Source organism: Lepidochelys olivacea, assembly GCF_965140295.1.
Source record: "Lepidochelys olivacea isolate rLepOli2 genome assembly, chromosome: 3".
Classification (NCBI taxonomy): Eukaryota; Metazoa; Chordata; order Testudines; family Cheloniidae; genus Lepidochelys; species Lepidochelys olivacea.
In genome coordinates this window covers 136798468-136821532 of record NC_140413.1, presented here as the reverse complement: position 1 = coordinate 136821532, position 23065 = coordinate 136798468, and the positions used below count along the sequence as shown (strand labels likewise).

The following is a 23065-nucleotide window of genomic DNA, read 5'->3' as shown; positions in this document are numbered from 1 at the left end:
GCTTGGAAAACTTGACTGATGACATGGTTTATATCTAAAAGAAGGCAGGGAGTAGCATTCTCACTGCTGCTTTAGGTGTTAGTGATCTTACACAGTTGCAAGGAAAACATCAAGGTCCCAACTCAGGATTTAGCAGGACAATTGATTCTCAGCTTTTTATTGTTATCATTTTCAAATATATTCAGTGCTCATCCTCTGCTAATGATAGGACACTGTGAATGGTTATTTAATTTGATCAGTCATTTAAAAAATTCTGACTTTTCAGTTCAATGTTAAGGCATCTCAATTTGTATCATACAACACTGTCAAATAGAAATGCAGTAACAACAATAAAATAGGGCTGAAGTAGGCTTGCTTGACAATCTGCAGTTCTGAAATTGAGTTTGTGAAGAGTAATGCTAACTTCTGTCAAGTATTATAACAACAACATAACTGTATTCCAACTCCAGACACAAAATGCAGTTAATATGCATTTTTGTACTAAGACATGAGTCACCACTAGTCTAGATAGCAACTGTTATCATGGCAGAGATTTCACATGCCTTCACACTAAAATGATGTTTTACTGCCACACTTTAATGAGTCATTTGACTCTTGTGAAGGATCAAAAACCAGTGGCATAAAAAAATGTTATGCTTATCTACATATTACCCATACAACTAGATTTCAGTCTTTCATTGTTTCTTTCATACTCAAGTTGGAGCTAGAACTACCTGCTTTCTCATACTTAATTTGTGCTAAATACTATCAGAAATTTCCATTAAAATTTAGTCTTCATTTTCATAACTTTTACATTCCTATATTCTTAACCAAATTCAGTCCAATGGAATTACTGCTGACAATGAAAATCACATTCTCTTTCCTATAGCTATTTCCTATCGGGAGATCACTGCACTAGGTTTCAGGAGAAATGGGTTCTAATCTCAGCTCTCCCAATGACTTGATTTAGGGTAAGTTACTTAAGTGCTCTGTGCCTCAAATACACACCCAATTTTGTACAGCATTTTGAGATTTTCAAACGAAAAGAGCTATGGAAGTGCCAAGTGCTCTTACTGTATTTTTGCCAAGTAATACGGTTCTACATTCTAAAATATTATTTTACCTTTCATTTCACCCAGACCCTAAAGAGGATTCTTAATATTTTCAAACACTGAAACAAAAGCTAAGGCACAGAAGGGCATTAAGCTGAAACAACTAGAATAGGAAGAAAAAATAAGTGATTTTTGTTAACAACTTACTGTCACTACTTACAATCAATCCCACCAAAACAAACTATACAAACCTTGAAGCCATCAAAGACAAAAGCTTGCTCATCTGAGCCAAGTTCCTGGTCTGGCTGGCAGCCTGGCCTGGTCCAGCCAACTCTCATGTCTCCTGCAGTGACAGCCTCAAACTCAAAGTACCATTTTCCAGCCTTTACTGCGTAAGTCTTCTCAGTGCGGAATATCCGGAACCTTTCCATTATCCCAGTGCACATGTCTGACCTTGTAGCTGCAGGGGGAAAAAAGGGCCCTTATGTTTATCTGATAACAAAATGAAAGCAATGAAAATAAACGGAGATTACTGTATAGTATCCATACCTCTCAACCTTATAGAAAAATATTAGGAAGTAGATAATGGGATTTAGCAATGATTTACCATAAGTCATGATGCTGTATAGCCAAGAATTGAAGCCCTGAAAGCTCAGTTAATCCAGTGACCTAGTGGTACCAATGATTGGTAATGCACATGAAAATATCAGAGACTCAGATTTTAAAGGCCAGAAGGTTAACTATGAACATCTACTCTGGCCTCCTTCATAACACAGACTACAGAATTTTTACTCAATATTCCTACTTCAAGCCCATATTGTATGGTTGAGATAGATCATATATTTTTGAAAGACATCCCATCTCGATTTAAAGACTTCAAGAGATGGAGTTTACACTACATCCCTAGATAAATTGTTCCAAAGAGTAATTACACCTCACTGTGAAAAAAAAGTGCTTTATTTTCAGTCTGAATTTTTCTAACTTCAACACCCAGTCTTTGGATCTTATTACGACACTCCTTGCTAAATTAGAGTCCTCTACTATCAGAAATCTTCTTCCCTAGTTGGTACTTAATCTGATATTTGATATGTTAATTAGATAGAGCTTCTTAAATCTCTCAGTGTAACACTGCTGTACAAATATTTATTTACTGTAATGAGTCCTACCCACAGTTATATGTGCATAGCTAAGGGTACTTGGACCATGTTATTTTAGCATCCTTTTTCTGCAGTGGGAGGAGTGGGCAGAAGGAAAGGATACATTTATCTGCATGAGTCTCTAACGCACCAGATGACCACATTTCTGCATTAGAAAAAATATCACAAGGAGAAAGGGCAGAGGGTTTGAAAAAACAGATGCCCTTTAAAATACAGTGTAGGACAAATAACTGGCATTTCTTATTATAATAAAACTGACTCATCTGAGGTTAAGTGGGTGAGGTCATATCTTTTATTAGACCTACTTCTATTGGTGGGAGAGACAAGCTTTTGTGAATACACAGAGCTCAAGGCTGTAAACTGTTCAAGGATAAAAGAAAAATCAATGTTTTTATGATGCTTGAAATCAGACCCAAAGAGGTATTTAGAAAATATTGCTGAACACTGAAATAACATATACGTTTTCAATTGAATAGACTATCCTTATTCACTTCCCATCTGTCATATATATAAAGGGAAGGGTAAACACCTTTAAAATCCCTGCTGGCCAGAGGAAAAAACCCTTTCACCTGTAAAGGGTTAAGAAGCTAGGATAACCTCGCTGGCACCTGACCAAAATGACCAATGAGGAGACAAGATACTTTCAAAGCTGGAGGAGGGGAGAAACAAAGGTTCTCTCTGTCTGTGTGAGGCTTTTGCCAGGAACAGGAAAGGAATGGAGTCTTAGAACTTAGTAAGTAATCTAGCTAGATATGCGTTAGATTGTGTTTTGCTTAAATGGCTGATAAAATAAGTCATGCTGAATGGAATGTATATTCCTGTTTTTGTGTCTTTTTGTAACTTGAGGTTTTGCCTAGATGGATTCTCTATGTTTTGAATCTGCATACCCTGTATTTACCACCCTGATTTTACAGAGGTGATTCATTTACTTTTTCTTCAATTAAAATTCTTCTTTTACGAACCTGATTGCTTTTCCATTGTTCTTAAGATCCAAGGGTTTGGGTCTGTGTTCACCTATGCAAATTGGTGAGGATTTTTATCAAGCCTTCCCCAGGAAAGGGGGTGTAGGGTTTGGGGGGATATTTTGGGGGAAAAGACGTTTCCAAGCGGGCTCTTTCCCTGTTATGTATTTGTTAAGACGCTTGTAAAGTCCAATAAAAAGTCCAAGAGCGAAAGGTAAATTAGTTTGTATCTTGGGGAAGTTTTAACCTAAGCTGGTAAAAATAAGCTTAGGGGGTTTTCATGCAGGTCCCCACAACTGTACCCTAGAGTTCAGAGTGGGGAAGGAACCATGACACCATCCTAAACTGTTGTATAGATATTGTGTCCTATTAAACAGTTGCCCTGACTGCAACAGGTAAAGAACAACACACAAGTTTACAGGCTAAAAGGTTACAGGATAAAAGTATCACATTTTCTGCCTTAACATACTTTTCCTTCAAGACTACTATGGCTACATAACAATTCACTCAAGAGGGGCTCAGCATGAAACACTATTTAAAAAATCTCCAGTAGACGGACACATTAATCTTACTCTTACCACTGACATTATTATGCAAACAGTGTGTCATGTATCTTGATCACAACAGATGTAAACTCCACAGAAAGATTAGTGGTACATGGCATAAGTGAACTATTGCAGTTCCTAATGCACCAGAGAACTGTGGAGTGGTTGGGAAATGCATGGGTTTAAAAAATAATCTAAGTCAGTAAATAAAATGTATTTAGATTTTAAAAACGAAAGAATGTGCATGTGTCACTTTGAAGTGCATGAATAAATCTATTATTCTCTCCTCTTTTTCCCTTACAACTGACACTGAGGTTTCACACTTTATCTCTAGCCTCTGACCCACTCCACTACTCTCCTGAGCCGATACCTGTTCTGGCCTCCTGCTTTCATGCACTCCTCTTCCTTCCTCCTCAACCGCCAACTCTTCTCTGGCTCCATCTCCTCAGAATGTAAGTATATTATGGTTTCCTCCACAGACAAAAAAAGCCAGCCATTGATTTTGTCTCTCTCTCCCATTATGCCACCACTCCCTTCTTCCCCTCAGCTCTAACCTTATTGAGCATGCAACCTACAACCATTGCCTTATCCTCTCCAACTTCGCTTCTGTCCTCCTCACTCCAACGAAACTGCGCTCACAAAGTTTTCTAATGCCCTCTTCTAGAAAATGTCTCAAGGTTTCTACTTCACCCAGAACTTTCTTGATCTCTATGATACTTCTCATACCTTCTTGACATCTTATCCTGTCCTCTTCCTATCTCTCTGGCTGATCCATGGAAAGAGATACAGAGGAGGAGAACCCACAAAACGATGTACCCAAAGGGCTCTCATGTTGGCTGCCTCCTTTTCTCACTTTACAACCTCTCTTTCATCCTCTTACACAGCTTCAACTACCACCTCTAAACTGATTACTTGCAAACTCTCACTATTCCTAACTTATCTTCCCCCATTCAGTCCTGCATTTTATCTGTTTCTGACACTTCCTTCCAAATGTCTCATTGTCAACTTAAACTTAACACAGTCACCCTTGTGCAAAGTGGGTGTAAATGGCAATGATCACATTTTACAAAGCTGTAAAGGACTACAAGGCACAAGAAGAAGGAGAAGGAGAAGGCCCCTTATTGCCTTCCCAATTCCCATATTCTCTGTCATTATAGACAATGTCATCATCTTACCAGTCAGTCAGGCCCACAACCTGGGGCTCATCCTTTGATTCTTCTGTTTCCCTTCTCCTGCATATCCAGACTATGTCTGGATCCTGCTACTTCTTTCTCCATAAGATTTCTAGAATTCATTCTTCTACATACAGCTAAAACGCTTATTCAGGGACTCGCTCATCTTGATTACTGTAACATCCTTCTCATCTCTGATCTTCCTGTTAGCTCCACTGCTTCCCTTCAGTCTGTACAAGAAATAGCTGCTAAAATCACCTTTCTTGCCTGCTGCTTTGACCATGTCAACAACCCACTCCCCATTTCACCTCTCCAATCCCTCCACTACCTTAAGTCCCAGCTTCTTGTTCGAGCCTTGAAGATTCTATGTAACTGTCTCCTCTGTACTTATCTGTTCTTGTCTCTTTTCCTGCCTTCCATCCCCTCTTCTCCACCCTGCCAGTGATGCCAGCCTCAGCAAAACTGCCCCGAGCTTTCTTCCTCACAGCTGTTTATAAATTGCATTTTCTATTCTTGCTGCTCTACATACCCACTGCCCTCGCAACATCAAATGCCTCCTGAAAACCCCCGGTGTCATAACTCTACAAGAAATTAGCTGACTACTAATAGCAAGGTTGAACAGAAGTTGGGAATAGTGTATATATCTAATTAAAAAAAACAACTAAACATCACCCAACAACTTGTATGTTTCACCCATTGCCCCTACACTTTGTCTGATTCACTGTATTTTTAGATGCCAAATAGCTCTGTATCTTCTTATGATGTTTGTACAGCATCTAGAACATTTGGGGTGCTACTGGAAGCAATAAATAACAATAAGGACACAGCTGAAGATACTCCATTTGGTTAACCAAGGCTTAAAAAAAAAATCATGAACCAAAAACCAGAAAACCACTAGAGATCTCTAAATCCTTTTACAATACACAATACAGAATTTGAATGACGAAGAGGGGCTTCCCACAATGTTCCAAAGGAAAACATCCTATGTCAGACAAGAAAACCGGAGAAAGCAACAATTCTGCAAAACAATCATATTATGTAACACATATATATAATATAGCAGTTTAACTCTATCAATTCATAGTATTGTCATATTCTAAAAAAGAATAAAAATACCCCGCCACAAGCTTTTCAAATACCTTGAACATATTACTTAGAAAAATGAAGGTTTATTCTTTATTTGCATTTATTTAATATTATTATTCAAATTTTATTAAGTCTAGGCACTAAATTCAGCATGTAATACATTGGCATAAAAGCTAAGTAGTATGCAACTAGAAACATCCAATTTAGTACAAACATAATAAAATAACTAAAAAACAGGACCCACTTCTGCGACACTTATTCATGAACGTTAGGGCTAAAAGCATCTCAGAAGTGTGGTATTTGTGCGTGTGAACTGTGAGTGTGTGTGTGTGTAACAATTGCAAAGTAAACCCCAAGAAGGGGACTCCATACCCCAACATACACCACAGAAGAGTCCTCCGTGGCAGTATAAATCTCCACACTACACTACAGAGGATGCAATATCCAGCATTTAGACAATCGATATACACAAGCATTGGTTCATGTTCTCTCAAGCATAATGTATTCTAAATAAATAAAATAGAAGGATATTGATAAAGTGAATTCAATATAAAATTACCTTATTTCACTTCATTTAGCATATTCCTAGAAAAACCTAGTGAATATGAAGGTATTTTGCATAATTTTCTCCATCCCAGCAGGCTCATATATTAATTGCAAAATAATTTTTATACGCATCCATACTCTTCCTCACATTAGCTTTATACCCCCACCCTCTTGCAAATTTTATTCTTACTAAGAATAGGAATATTTTGTGTGTGTTCCTGGGGGTAATGACCATTCTTTCTTCTTGGTAGCCTCATATGTACTCACCCACTTTCCCATCACGACACCCTGTTAAGCTTCCTCTGCAATGCCAGTCAAGGAGAAACCTCAAAGCAGTTTCTCTCTGAATTCTCAGAGGAGAACAATGGAGGTAATCAGGCAATTTTTCTTGGGCATTACCATTTCTGCTCTCAAGATTTCTGGCATACACCTATTTAAATCAGCACCTAAAATAGGGTTCTGAATATTTAAATCTTATAAATTGGGTTTAAATAATGCTTTCTTTTCATTATTCTTTCCTTCAGGATTATTGTAAACACAGAAAACTCTTTTTAATATTATTGAGAAGTTAATAACTGAGACTTATGAGTTTCATTCTACAATTCTACCATAGAAACACAGGCCACACATCTTGAAAAATAATTAGCTTTGGGCCCTGATGCAATCTACCGGATAGCTGAGAGTATCATTAATTAAAACATATGCAGACTTAAATGTTTAAGTGTAGTGAGAGCCATTCTGTTGAATTTACCATCTGTTATTTAATGAGCATGGCTAGTGGGACAGTGCTGTACGGTACACACAGCAACTCTCAGTCCTTAGTTTGCTGTCTAAAATGGACTAACAGCACATTTCAGACGCCAGCCATTTAGGGGTAATCTCAAAGTGGTACGGGCATATTGCCTTAATGATTTCATTATGTACTTATGTTCTGATGAAGTTAGGGACATCTTCTTAACTATCACCGAAGCACACAGAAGAGAACACCCAAGCACCAACATGCATACTCAAACCTGTCAGTTTATTTCCAAAGCCATGTATCCTAGAGCAAGCTTTATAATACATAATTATGAAAGCTGCCCTAAAACATATTTTCTCTGCGTATATCCAGTTTATAATTTCTGATTTTTTCCCATAATGTTTTTTCCCTGCAGCCATTATCTATTTTATTTCTTTATACAGCTGATTTCTTTTAAGAAGCAATGATAAAATAACATCTCCTCTGAGTGGCAGGTTATCTCCAGTAGGTATCAAATGCCAACTAAGGAAATGATGCAGGAAGTATCTTCCACACTCTAGATGTTCTGTGATTAGAATACTCATGAGCAACACTGCACAGTCTGTTCATTATCTGTAAATTTAAACTGACTGGGAAAGTGACCATCTTTGAAATAAGGGCACTCACAAATTGATCAGAAGTCCTTTCTAACGGCTCCCTACTATTAGAGCAATCATCTAAAAACTATTATAAAAATGGTGTCACTAGAGTCACAGTTTACAAGAATTTGTCACCTATTTTCTTGTCTTTGAGATTAGTTCTTGCACTGGACATTAAACCAGGATGAAACACTGGACAACAGCTCGCTTGCTACTTGCTTAAAAGTAGTTGAAAGAATATAAAGGTTCATTCTTTCTTGAACACGCATGCGTAACATCCAGTACTGCAGCCTTAAGAAAAGTTATGCCCATACACTAAGAAAGTAAACAAATCCTCAGCTTTTAGAGAAAAGTATTTCAGAGCCAATGATTTCACACAAACTAAGTTAAACTGATGTGTAAGAATAAAACAAAGTTGTCTACAGTCACATTCATTCAGGTCCACACTAAAGGATCCTTTGCAGTATTGGGAATTACATTATTAAATTTCTTACATACAGTATGTGTAAATTGGTTCTGAATCTGACTACAACCAAGCAAATTCACCAAATTCTGAGGTCCTTACTCAGTTTACACGGAGTTCTTTTACTCAGTTCTTCAATGGCTCTGTTGTGAAAGCTTGATGTAGAGGTTGAGGCAATGCTTGATTCAGACACCAGTTCTTGTGGAACACTACCATAAGGCTGAAGGACTCAGAAGATTGATTAGCATAACCCAATGGCCTGGGAAGACTTAGCGGAGTCCCTACATGCTGAGGTGTTTTTAGGGACAGAGCCTTTCTGGGTACCCATTCCCATCTCAGGAAAACAAGACACGGACTGAATGCAGGGTCATCAGGCAGACCAGAGCTGGAAGACAATAACTCATGCCACCTCTAAGAAATGAAGCTTAAGGCAATTTTCCTTGGCAATAGATGTGCTGCTAGCAAGTGACTTGAACGTGGAACACTTTCCTGATTTGGAATAGACATTGTGCTTGTTCATCAATGAGAGATGGGCACAGCTTGAAGCTAGTGGATTTGGTCATCCTCAGCAGCCCTGCAATGCCTCACGAAACAGTTCAATAGGGCTAAAAAAAAACATAATAAACTTAACAACAAATAGATATGCCTCCGTCATTACCAATACCTACTGTAACATTACATGGATTCTTGAGAGTAAAAAAATTAAATTAAATACCGTGATCTTGATCAGGAGCCTCCAGGTTGTAACCATAGCCAAGAAGGGTGCGGACGGCCTCCCGGAGGCTATCTTTGTTTGACTTCTTGGTACGATCATCCAGAAGGGCATATGGGACAAGGCGGGGGTTTCTTCGATTCTTCACATCCTACATAAGGATAAGTTATTAAAAATCATTGCAGTTTCAGAGAGACCAAGCTAAAATGAAACATTTTTCTTACAAATAAAATTGTAAGGACAGATAAAATGTACAGTAGCTTCAGTTTAAAAAATATGATTTGCACAAAGTGAAATGAAGACTTGCATAACACCACACATACAACAAGCATCTTGCAGAGGAAACTGAAGTTCTTGAAATCTACACGGACACTGAATTCAAAAGAAGCAAGTTATTCACAAATATTGATATTTAATGGCATGGCGTAAATTTTCTTTCATTTTCCACCAAATAATTTAATGGAAATATGTTCATGCAACACTAAGTGTGAAAATCAAGAACAGAAATGAATTGTTTACTATCTAAGATTTTGCACTCTCTTTGGAATGGGGATCATGTTTTTCTTCTATTTGTACAGCAACTAGCACAATGGTGTCCTCGTCCATGACTGGAACTCCTAAGAGCCAACATGATATAAATACTTGATAAATAATAGCACCAATGTTACACTACCCAAAGTGAATGGCTGGTTTGCCATTCATTTGAATGGAAGCAGGATCATCAGTCTCAAGATTCTTATCTTTATGTAGAAGAACAAAACTGCCACAACACCAAAATGTAAAACAACGGCTGCTTCTAATGTGAAATACTCAAGGCATATATTTTTCCAAAGAAAGTATTGGATTTTACAGTTCTAGTAAGAATCCAAGTGTAAATGCCCTTCCCTCAGTGTGATGCTCTAGTGTGGAATTTTTTTAGCATAACATAAGATAAACAAACACAGCTCTCTGCTCCCAGCGGAATGAAGCTATTAAGTGAGTTAAAGTTTGTTTTTAACATAAAGTTATTTTTTTTCCTTTGCAAAGGTCATTTCAATTGCAAATGTTGATTATATAGTCTATTTAGTATACATTATGACAATTCTAGTGAGTATTATAATTTGCCTTTCTATGTTTTCACTTTTGCACTTGAGAGTCTATTGGCAGTGGCAGAAGCAGTGCAATAGATCTCTCCATATCCTTACTAATTGTGTAGATATTAATTTTAAAAAAAAAATAGAGGTTAAATCTGCCATAATAAGTTGACTATTGTATAGGAACAAAAAGCAAAGATATTGGGAACTTTCTACTAACGGGAGATACCAACAATTGTGAAAATGAAAATATCACAAAATATTGTCTTAGTATTTTATTCTATTATGGTTCTGATTCAGAATTTTTCAGCTTTGTTCCTGAACACACTCACACACATTTCTGCATCCTCAAACAGCAGATACGTTTTGGTAGTACAAATACTTGTGGCTGTTTTCCTTCATTAGCTATGACATATCTAGCGATCTGATTTAGTAGCACCCTGGTAACTAGATACTTAAAGTGTACTAAAATGTGTTTTTTGCATGTCGAAAGGCTCAATTCGTTCCCAATGCAAAAGGGAAATTTGATCTTTCCTGTGGATTTTCTTTCTAGGACAAGCCACAGCATAAAAATTATATAACCTGGATGTTAAATGGGCCACCAAGGGGATAACAGAATATGTAGCAGACACACAAAAGGTGAGGTGCTGCTCTCCCCAAGAATGTTACAGGTCACTCATTTGGAGGAGCAGTGACACTGTTGGTGTAGAGATCATGTTTTTTATTACGAACTATAAAGAGCCCTTTTGTGGCTCTCTAGCCACACATTCTCAAACCATTTTGAGGGTGACCTCTACTCTTCTGTAGACACATCATTTGGTAGATGAGTGTTGCAGAACATGGCACCTCCAAAACCTTTACGTTCATTTTCAATTTATATATAAATTCAATCCTTCTTACTCTCCTAAGGACAAGTTACTGCTTTATAATATAAAGATTGCTGGGACAGAGAAGGGAAAATTTGGTCTAACCTGTGAATTTTTTTTCTAGAATCTTCCAGATTTGAAAGTCTGATTCTCCATTGGAGGACTGCATTATGTGCAGAGGTTTTCTAGTAATTACTTACTTTTTAAATAATTTAAATGACGAGTAGGTTTTCTTCAGGGAAACCCTTAAATATCTTGTCAACACTACTACAAATGGTTTGAGTTAAATAACATTTGTTAACTTTTACATATAGTTAGTTTTTTCAGCTTTGGAAGCTATCATTCTATCAAACACAACATTAGTAATTTACACCTGAATTCTGGATTGCTTAAGGAAAAAAGCATGGGGACTAGAAAAGTACCTGCAAATATATGCTGGGAATGGAACAGAGAGATATAGGAGGACATGAATTAACATGTTTGAGCATATATAGTGGAAATGCAGGTTCTAAAGGCTCATATCAGGCAAACAATGCTCCATACCAGCGACAGCTACCAGGAAATAGGTAGAAGGGATGGCCCAAAGAAATGCATACAAATAAGAACAATGTGGGCCATCTAAAAGGCTGTTAAAACTACTATTAGAAACAAAAGGATCAGGCCTATCAACCCTTCACAGTAGAAAGCGATAGTAAGGTGTATATGTGCATACATGCATGCTATAGGTATGTGGCAGGCACACAGAATGGATAAGTGATTTAGTGAGGGCCACATCATATATAGAGAGACTTGTATGAGAAATGCCACATAAAAGATAGTATGTGAAGGAGTGAGGCTGCAGAAGCATCTGTAGAACATTGTCCATAGCAGCACAGAATAACAATGTTAAACAGCCAGTTCGCACAAGCAGCTGTAAGGAAAGCAACTATTTAAAAGATCCAAAAGGAATCTCAAAGTCAGAGTTGTGCACTTTAGAGGTAAATCAACAACAAAGTGCTATTTTCCTATATAATCCCCTACTATAATGACATGCAATAATGCAGCTTTCAATGGAACAACTTACGAGTATGGTATGCAATTAGATTTAATGAACCTATGCACTGTTGTACTCGGACACTGCTGTGGAGTTCAACAGAAATGCAGGTCATCAGCTAAGTGGTTTAAGGAGAAGACAGACAACTAGACACACATTACAGCGCTTCTCAAAGAAGAGGAAATAAAAGGCACAACCACAGAAAGCATGTAATAGGAGGAATATCGGAAAGACATGGATAAGCAACTGACATGGTCACAAGTTAAGTGATTTAGAACATCAGGTATTTATATATATCTATTCCATTTATATATATCTATTAGAGGGGACCTAATTATTTCGTTCTCATAGCCGTGGATGCTGACAACAAATGGATCAAAAAATGATTAGTAGTCACCTTCTATCACTGAATTTAAGAAAAATTCTCTTGAAAGTGGATTCTATTCAATATCAAAGGAGCTATTCCAATAAAGTTCTATGTAATACCTCTTTATTTGGCACTGGTGCAATTGCAATTGGAATATTGTTTCCAGTTCTGATACCCACAATTCAAGAAAGATGTTGGTAAATTGGAAAGGGTTCAGAGAAGAGCCATGAGAATGATTAAAAACTATTCCTTATAGTGATAGACTCAAGGAGCTCAATCTGTTTAGCTTAAAAAAGAGAAGGTTAATGGGTGACTTGATTACAGTCTGTAGGTACCTATACGTGGAAGAAATATTTAATATTGGGCTCTTCATTATGTCAGAGAAAGGTATAATACGATCCAATAACTGGAAGCTGAAGCTAAACAAATTCAGACTGGAAATAACACACATTTTAAACATTTTTCACCATTGGAACAATTTACCAATGGTCATGGTGGATTCTCCATAACTGACCATTTTTAAATCAAGATAGGATTTTTTTTTTAAGATATTCCTTGGGAATTATTTGGGGGAAGTTCTATGGCCTGTATTACTCAGGAGATGATCACAGTGGTCCTTTCTAGCCTTGGAATCTATGAATCTTGAGTTTAGCTCCCTACTGAAGACCCTGCTCTTTCAATAACCTCATCCCTGTTGAAGAACACAAGAAGGAAAGCCAATGATTTTGACTAACTGCAAGTGTAAGCAGTAGGATAGCTGCTATAGCAGTCCACCTATTAAGCCTCTCCCCTTACTCATCACTAGTATTTGTAAATTGTGGCATGGGACTTGCAGGAGACAATGGCAAAATGTGGTATGATTGAATTCAGGTATTGCATAAATAGGATCCTGCTCCCAGATATCTTGAGTAACATCCCCACTAATAGTCCTTTAGCAGGCAATATTAGTCCTATAGAAGAGAAGTACTGGAATAAATGATCCCACTCAGGAAATACATTTCTCCACATATGATCCAAAGACACACAGTTCCTCAGAAGGTATATAACCCAGTTACAAATTTACCCCAGGGGTTCACACAGAATAGTACCTTGAACCTGCACTCAATTACTGTGACATGATTATACAAGAGCTTCTCCCAGGTGTCCTGCCTGTGGCACAAATGGTGTCTGCGCAGTTTCTATGCTAATCACCATTGGCATGATTGTCTGCAGTTCTATCGCAACCATGGCACCTTAGGCCTGTGCACAGCACATGGAATGAAAACTGAGTAGTTTATTTGCACAATACAAATAAGCTTTCTGGTTCAGAGTAATACATGTGTCCTACACTCCACTATGTCTTCTGCAGTTTCCACGGTATGCATCCGATGAAGTGAGCTGTAGCTCACGAAAGCTTAGGCTCAGATAAATTGGTTAGTCTCTAAGGTGCCACAAGTACTCCTTTTCTTTTTGAGAAATATTCTAGTTTGCCCAAAATGTATGGTGTCATCATAATTACTATGGTGTCTTGGTTCTGAAATTTGTTTATCCACATAATTCCTATATATATTGCCCACCGTTGTCATGTTTGACCTTCAAATACCACTTTACACTTCCAAGATATGGCAAAAGATCTGTCTTTTTACAATGCTATCTGGACAATTCATTCCACTTCTGAGAGTTCCCACTTTTTCTTCTCTTACTAACATGAAGCTACTGTTTTATATCGTAATCTTATGACAGAATTTGGCCCTTACAGAACATCTTACTGATCTAACAAAACAGCAGAAAAGGGGTGTGAATGTGTTTGTATTTTTAAAAGATACGTGAAGTATCAGCTGCATCATTTTTCCCCCGGTAGAAGCCAGTGACTGGCTCTGTTCCTCTTGTGGTGTCACAGCACTAGAATTGTGTGTGTCTCGGTACCAGTCCCTCCCCTCATCGCCAAGATATCTGAACACCGCAAGGGCAGGAGGACTGGATATTCCTATTCCAAGGAACGGATTAGCTTTTCTGCCTTTTCAATGCCCTGTGCCACAAACAGGACACATTGCTGTTTAGCAGTCTTCGGGGTTGATATACAGCAGTATAAATAATGGCAGGATAAATAATGAAAATGTAAAATAGTCATGTAATGCCAATAATTTTTAAAAGACACACCTCTGTATACTTTAATACAGCAAAATCAATTTTCACGTTTGAAAGAAAAGTAAGTGAAAAATTTTGAGTTGGAGGTTTTTTCCTTCCCCGTGTCTATGTTTCATTCACCCATGCGTTCTGATCACTTCCCCCTTCTCGTCTCAACAGGAGGGAAGTTTGGTCAGACCAGCACAGGGTTGACCAACTCCAGATCAAACAATGGTTTAGAATATTTTATATATGTGACTGAAAATTGTTTGACCCTGTCTTCATGCGAACCCACAGTGACACCTGTTGTCTACCATGGGTAATTTTTCCTACAATACACAGGGACATGGTAACCTATGCTTCATAACAACTTTAAAAAAAAACATCCTGTCTACATAAGGTAACAAGAATTTATTTCATGAAAACTGCTTTTTAATAACGGTTTTCTAGCACTCTCATTTTTGTGAAGTAGTGGCTTCAATGTCTGGGTCCTTCTGCAACAGAACATAACCAGACTGAAGAATGAAAAGGATGCCTTGCTGCAAAGTTATTAGATGAAGTAATGTACCATTTCTACTGTCTTTGAGGTCACACTTAAAAAAAAAAAAGCTGCATGTACAACATAGTGTATATAGCTGAACCCAGTGTCTCTAATCATAACATCAATATGGCCTATTTCCTACTTGTCATAGGCATGCCTGCCCTGTAGCCCTTCCCCCCACCCAGTTGCCACGCATGGGGCTGCAGATGTTCCCTGCCTCAGTTTCCCCTCACCAGAGTTTTCTCTTTCTCTGGAATTCCCATGGCTTAAGCCTTCTGGCAGGGTCACTCTGAGTTTAATCCCATACATGGGTAACAAAAGTCCAAATAAAAATCCCAAAGAAATAAAAGGTTCTTCTGCCCTGCTTGGGCTCCCCTTCAGCCCACCCTCTGGGGTCAGTTCCCAGTTCCTTCTAGGTTACCTTTGAGTTGTCTCTGGCTCTAAGATAGAGCACTGACTCCCAGACTACTTCACTGGAGTGCTTCCAGACCCTACTCCCTATGGTTCCTTCTTCAAATTGAGCTGAGTTTTCTCAGCCCCTTCATGAGGCCCAGATGTTTCAGGCTGTCATCTGACCCCAAATAATCCAGTCCCCTTAGGCTGGTAGGCAGCTAATTATGGCACAGGTGGGACTGAGTGAACAGGGCTGGTGAGCCCCAGGCCTCTTGCTCTTTAAAGAGGCAAATAGGCTGCTTACACTCCCCCTGCCCCACTGGTAGGCCCAGAGGTCCAAAAAGGGAGCAGAACTAGTGTAGTACTGCTCCACAAGGGTGTCAAGCTACAAAGAGCCAACGCAGGAGCTATCAGCAGCCCCAACCACGCTACACAGCTCTACATCATGAACATCCATTTGTGCCAGTGCAGAGAGAGGTCTTAGAGGTCTGGTGGACTGGAGAAGGGTCAGGCTATAGCAAGTATACCCATAAGTATGTGGCTAAACTATGTGGAGCATGAAGCGGGAGAGAGTAACAACTGTGGAGACTGTTATAGTTGACCTAGAGTATGTTTACACTGCAATTAAAAGCCCCTGGTTGGCCTGTGCCAGCTGACTCAGGCTCACAGGGCTCAGGGTAGGGGTCTGTTTAATTGTGGTACAAATGTTCTGGCTTGGGCTGGAGCCTGAGCTCTAGGATCCTATGAGGGGGGAGGGTTCTAGGGCTTGGGCTGCAGCCTGAGTTGAAACATCTACACTGCAGTTAAACAGCCCCTGAGTCTGAGACCGAGCCCTGCAAGCCCAAGTGTCTAATTGCAGTGTAGATATACCCTTCAAGCATAGCTCAGGGCTTTGCAGGATGGATTCTGTCTCCCACCCTCCAACTCCAGCAGAGAGAACCCAATAGTACAAACCCCAAGCGTTTGATAATCATGAGTCAGTCCCCAACACACCATCAGACTGGCTTAATTATCATGAGATTTTAAAAATAATGTATTTTGAGTTCTTTTGCTCTCTGATCTTTAAACCATTAGGATACATGTTTTCCATCTAATCTCTGCAACGAGGGCTAGAAACCTACTCTTTTTTTTAAAATGAAAATTGAAGATCTTCAATATTCATCTGACTCCAGAGTTATGAAAAGCACCAAATATTGCAAGATTAGGGACAAAAGTACAAGAGTTTGCAATAATGTAAACCCCATTTTTTCAGCAGGATTTAGACATAAATGCCCCCTTCCAAGCTGAAAACTTATTTTTAATCAGTTTGATCACAAATATGGTTTGAAGTTAGAGAGATGGTGAAGTACTTAAAGACATTTGGGACAATGAATTATGACATATCCTAGGCCAAACACCATCGACAGATAAGGATAAAATGACCCATAGTACAATCCTAATTACTGAGTTTACCAGAGATATATTTCGTCCCGTTTGCCTTACCTATTCAGGTCACATTCATCTCCCTCAGTTCAGAGAAAATGATCCGTCTGAGAGCAAACATGTTCTTCCTTAAAGGGACACTGTCAAGTATTTTCCTATTTTATTTATATCTATATATATATACACACACATTTGTTTTTCACGTACCATTGATATTCACTACCCTTCCATAAGATAACAAAATTATATTTTTCCTACTTGTTTTGTCCTTTTTCATTTCATAAACACTTGTTTGTGCCTCCTGCCTTATTTATGAAGCACAAGCTAATGTGGCTCTGACTTATTTACAGTACTTACTTGTTTGTGATCAGTGTCAGCATTGATGTCAGCATAGTTCTGGGAACAGGATTTATTATTTAACTTGTGCTCCCTCTGCTGGCTGGCTGGTTGGCTCTGCAGCAGCACAACAAAAATACTGGGTACAGTCATGCATAAACAGCAGCTATCATTTGTTAAAAATGTCCTTGTAAGCAGTGGTGGAGTGAGGAGACGATATGTAGAATCTGGAGGGCATTTCCCCTCCACATTATAATAATAAAAATAGGTTATATTTGGAACGTAAACTACTTGACAGTATCCCTTTAATTTGTAGCAGTTTTAGAATCACAGAATTTTAGAAATTAGATATAGAAAAGACCTACTATATAATTTAGTCCATCACCCAGCACAATTGTTCACTATGATATATTTTCTAATGATTGGTTCAATCAACTTTCAAATCTCGCCAAGCAATGAGTTTCCTTCCCCAGCAGACTATTTCACAGAACTATTTGATCTCACTATGTATAATACTGTATAGCAAACCATCACATTACCTTATGCAGTACTGTAACATGTCACAGTAACATGACGAGATGACAAAATGTAGCCCATGGTATAACCCAGTGTGGAAGCTAAGCAGAAGCACATATTAGCACAGATATGCATTAGCAGCTATGTTATGTGTATGACAGAACGAAATGAGAAGGTTTTGTTTTTGTTCCAATCTGGAACAAAAACGATTTTTGAAATGTCAAAAGTTGCTGCTAAATGAAATTGTCATCCTCCAGTCAGTTCTACTTATGAGGAATAAGTGCCATACCACATCTATTCTTTACAAAGTGGAGCCTTCCATATCTACACACAGGCACACAAAAAGAAACACACAGAGACCCTGTACATATGAATAATCTGAATAATGCAGAGAAACTGTATCTACCACCCATTCCTGCTCTGCCTCTTTCCTCTCCTCTCCAACCCAACCTGATAACATTTAAGAAATTCTTAGCTGGCCTCACTTACTTCCTTTATCACTAAGTATCTCAGTAATTCAAAGAGTATATAATTTGGTGGCAAAGTTTATTGTAATAAAGTTGGCAAAATTAGTCATTCTACAGAAATTCAGATGTACAAAGTAAGCTAAATTGCTCTCAGGACCTAAGGAACCTCAACCTTTACACCGAATTTACCTTGGATTGTCTATATTTTGCTAATACATTACAGTTTAAACCACTGTGTTAATTAGCAAATATAAACACACATTTTTGATCTACTGTGTTCTTAACTTGTTATTAACTGGTCCATTGTATATGCATTACTAGATTTGATTTTAGGCAAAGCAAAGCTTCCAGTGATTCTACCAAAGCTATAAGAATACCCCCATTTTTCACGGACTTTAAATCCTCTCAATTCAAGGCCACGAACTGCAACCATTTGGCTTCTGAAAGTAGATGAAATTATGGGTTGCAACCTGGAAATCACTGATAGCATTCTTTAATTTGCCAGTGATGTTGCAGTTGAGCATTAGGAAGCATTCCTTCATTCCAGGCAATGAATGCACTGCCTTCACAAAATCAACATGTGAAATTGTGGATAGAAAATACATGTGTCCACTTCTCCTATATGGCAATGTAGGGAACTATTTCTCTCAGAGTCTATTAGACCAACTCTCTATCGGAAACATAAAGGCACTTGAAAATGTCTGCATTAACACTGCATCTGTGAATGTAAAGTACATGATGGAATTTCACCAATGCTGAAGATGGCTCTGAATGTCTACACAAAGGATATCAGAGCCCATATTAAAAACATCCAAATGTAAACAAATATATTTGTTGTTAGTTTGCAAGCTGCTTAGACCCAAATATGGAAGATAGGTTTATACAATGACTTGCAAAGCCCCAAAATGAAGATACACTAATTGAGGGTGCTGGAAATGATATGTGGCATATTTCTTCAACATAAACAGTCTGTCAAATGTGATGAATAAAATTAAGTGATTCACTTAAATAAAACTGTAAAAACAGCAGGTTGTTTACTGACAGGAAAGCATTGCACACAGAATTAGTTTTGTTCTTGCATGTCAAACAAAATTCAAGATGTACCGAACTGCACTGTATAACTTGAATTCTTAACAAAACCAAAATGCAGATTTTGCAGGCAGAAAACAGTTGTGGTTCCTGCAAAATGCTGTTTTTCTTTTCAGAATGTCTTTTTACCCCCCAGCACAAATCCATGAAAACTCAAACTTTTTCCCAGAGGGTGGATTTTTCTATAGTTTCACTGTGAAATGCTACTGTACATTCTTTGGCAAAAGTGAAGATACCTGTCCTAGTTTGAATTCACAAATAATCACTACAGGGTTGGTGGATGTGGTCCACAATAGAAAACTGATACAGTGGTTAACCGTTAATAGTTACCGCAATAGATTACATTGTACATCTATGGGATTTTTATATTTATTTATCTTTGTCTAGAACAACTAGAGATCTTGAGTTTTGCTGCTAACAATCCGCCATGCTTTATTTTTACTCACTCCTGACACATAGAAAAAAACTCAGCACCAGAACTGGCACTTGAAACCCAGGTTGCTAGCCTCAATGAAGGAGCAAAAATTTGGATGGGCCATGGAGACTGAATTACCCTCCCACCCTTAACGGTGGTCTGCTAGACCAGATATGATGCATATTGTAGGGTAATTAGTAGAAGTTTACACTGTTGCTACTTGGGGGCTTTAGCTGTTCAGTGGACAAAGAGAAAAAGGTAGTCTCCCGGATGAGGGTATGTAAATTATTTTCCTACTGTAAATCATTGCCTACACTTCCTTAAGGGCTCAGAGGACAGCATTTCAGAGGCAGAGGGGAGCCCAAGACTTAATCTGTATGCTTTAGACAACACACAAAGAAATGCCATATCCCTTCCCCCAAGGTAGCTGTCCAGAGAATGCAAAGACACACCACACATTTCATTATGGCTTTCATAGAGAGTACTCTATGTGTAGAGAGTAAATCATTTATTGCTGGCAAGCTTAGCTATAATATACTTATTAACAACAGAAACCCAGATGCCAATAGTTTGCCCTCTTGACTGAGAGGCTAACATTCTGTCAGTGGTTTCCTCTAACCTCATATCCCAAATTCAATTGTACAATACCTCAATATGTGGCTGAACTTTCAAGTGTCCAAGTTTGCTCTTACCTGCTGGATACCATATGTCCAACCCTGCCTGATACGGTCCCTTGCCCACACATTATGAGCATTCTCTGCTAGTTTATCCACCATGGCTTCTTGAGAGGGGGTCAACTTGATAAAGCTCAGATCCATAGGAGCAGGCTTGTATCCACTTGATAACTGGTAACTGTCAAACAATGTAGAATTTGCAATTCGTGATTTAAAAAAAAAATCACATATTTCACTGAGAAAACACTAACAGATATTACATAGGAAAACTACTGCATCCACTGATAAAACCACAGAAATACAAATATTAATAATCCAGATAAGATCTAGGTTATAAGAATAATGCATGGAAATAATGCACAGAAATTTAGCTTTGGTTTCTATTTAACGATATCTAGAGTGACTGAAGAAGTCCATTTCATTAGGCAGTAACATGTGTTATTGGATGTGTAAGTGACTCAGAATTACCGAAGTCCAAAAAAGCTTTAATATACTTATTCTGGCATTTCTTCACATGCTTAAAGCAATGCAGAGATTAAAGCTGATATCTATGGAGGTTGACTAGATGATCATAATGGTCCCTTCTGACCTTAGTATCTATGAATCTACTATATGCACCACCCCCACGCCCGATCACAGTATCTAAGCACCTCACAATCATGAATAGATATCTTCATCCTGGGAGGTAAGGAAGGATATCCTTGTTTTACAGATGAAGAACTGAGGCACTGTACAGATTAAGTGGCTTCCCCAAAGACACACAGGAAGTCTATAGCTAAGCATGTAACTGAACTCCGGACTCTCCTGGCCCAGTGTAATACCTTAGCCACTAGACTATCCCTCCAGTACTCAACTTCCTATGACTTGAATAGGAAGCACTGCAAGTAGAGCGCTGAAAACGGGGAATGTAATGAACCTTGAAGAGTTCCATGTTATCATTTTATTGTTTCCCCATTAGCATTATTTGTGTGCATTTCCCACTCTGTCAATGTTTCCCTATGTGGGGGCAGGATTCCAATAGCATTCAAAGTAGTATTGTGAGGCCCATGCTCAAGAAACCAACTCATGATGTTCACAACCTGGCTAACAGTCTATCATTTTTAGGGAAGGTCATCGAAAGCCTATGACAGGCAAATATAAAAGTTTCTTGACATTTCCTTGACACTGGTCAATCTGGCTACAGGGCTGAAGAGGTGACAGAAATTGTATTGGTTGTATTAGTTGTGATTTCACTGACCATTGCTAGGAGGAGATCATCAAACTGTTGAATAGACTATTTCACTGGACTGAAGTGTCCACCTTACAGAGACTACAAATGATGCAGAAAATTATGAATGCTAAAAAAAACCCAAATAATTAATTTAATCAAACTATGAAGACCTATTGCCAAGAAGTGGGGGGGGGAGAGGAATTAGAGGTGAAATCACATGTATTTTCAGTAAAAGAAAAAAGGTACAAGAAATTATTTGTCCCTACTACTTGATCAGTGTCAAAAATAAGTTTATTGTAGACGTGGTAATAGAATCCAGAACTCCTAACTTTTAGTCCTGTGTCTTTTATCTTGTTTGTACCAGAGACACTATCTATAGGGAGAATTGAATGGCGGGCCTCTCCCTGTAAACTGTTATCTTCACAAGATGAGCTATGTTCACTCATTTATGTCTTTCTTAAAAGCCTTTAAATGTGATTTCTGATAGCAAAGTATAACAGACCTCTATGCAAAAACAGGTATCATAGCATGTATTTAATTTGAATTCTACAGTAATCAGACCTTCAAAGGGCCAAACAGAACAACACCACATCTTTGTTTTAATCTTTAGTTCACTTCTGCTGATACAGCACAAGAAATCAATTTTCAGTGATGGTTATTCCAGATGGTTTTTACTGTGCCCTTAATGCTTAATCAAAGCATTAATAAAGCGTTATGCAAATCACTGAAATAGTGCTAGGAAAATCTCATACAGTAATTTTGGAACTCGTGTCTTAAAAAAGCAGCTAGTTAATATAGATGGATTTTTTTTTAAGTACATTGAAATACTGCTATGCTGATGGTTAGAGTTCAGAATAAATGACTTACCCAACATTAATAAGCTGTTGCTGCTTTTTTTTTTTTTACCTGTCATGTAACTCATAGCTCTTTAGATCTGCCAACAGATATAAAAGAGCTGAAACTGAGTCTTCATTCTACATTTTTATTTTCTGTGAATATTCTCACTGGTGGGTTGGATAAGGTTCTATCAGTACAGTCACTTGCTCTCCACTACTGCTGCCTGTCGTTCAGTCCACCTGTATGTGGTAAACCGTTTAATAAGATGCAGCTCAGCAGAAGTGGATCAGCTTATTATTTTGTTAAGACTTTCTTTCATAAGGAGTCTGTTAAACTGAACAGCCAGTTAAACAGAGAGATAAAACAGGCTGATTAACAGATTTTTTTCGCCATGAGCGCAGATAAAACATATACCATTTTGGTCACAAAGGCATGTTGGTCTGTCGGAAAACACAGTTCTGGTTTCACATAAATTATACACATTAAAGAGCTGCCAACTGACATGGGAAAACAATAAAAACACTGAATTCAGAGAGTTTAACTAATCCGGATATTTTCTTGTATCTCCCTTGACTAGAGAATGAGAATACAATATTAACTCATCTTTTTTATCCATAGATCCTAAAGTGCTTTGCAACATTAATTAAGCTTCATAATACCCTTGTGAGG

General features: G+C 38.1%; 1 protein-coding gene across 1 annotated transcript in view; it reads right to left on the bottom strand.

The window, feature by feature from the left end:
* RYR2 (ryanodine receptor 2) overlaps positions 1-23065 on the bottom strand; it is a 717900-nt gene that overhangs the window by 288858 nt on the left and 405977 nt on the right. Inside the window, exons 26-28 of the mRNA XM_084622892.1 lie at positions 20368-20527; positions 9055-9202; positions 1283-1491 (exon numbers count right to left, since the gene is read on the bottom strand). Coding sequence (XP_084479018.1) covers positions 1283-1491; positions 9055-9202; positions 20368-20527 — 517 coding nt within the window. The remainder of the gene's footprint in view (positions 1-1282; positions 1492-9054; positions 9203-20367; positions 20528-23065) is intronic.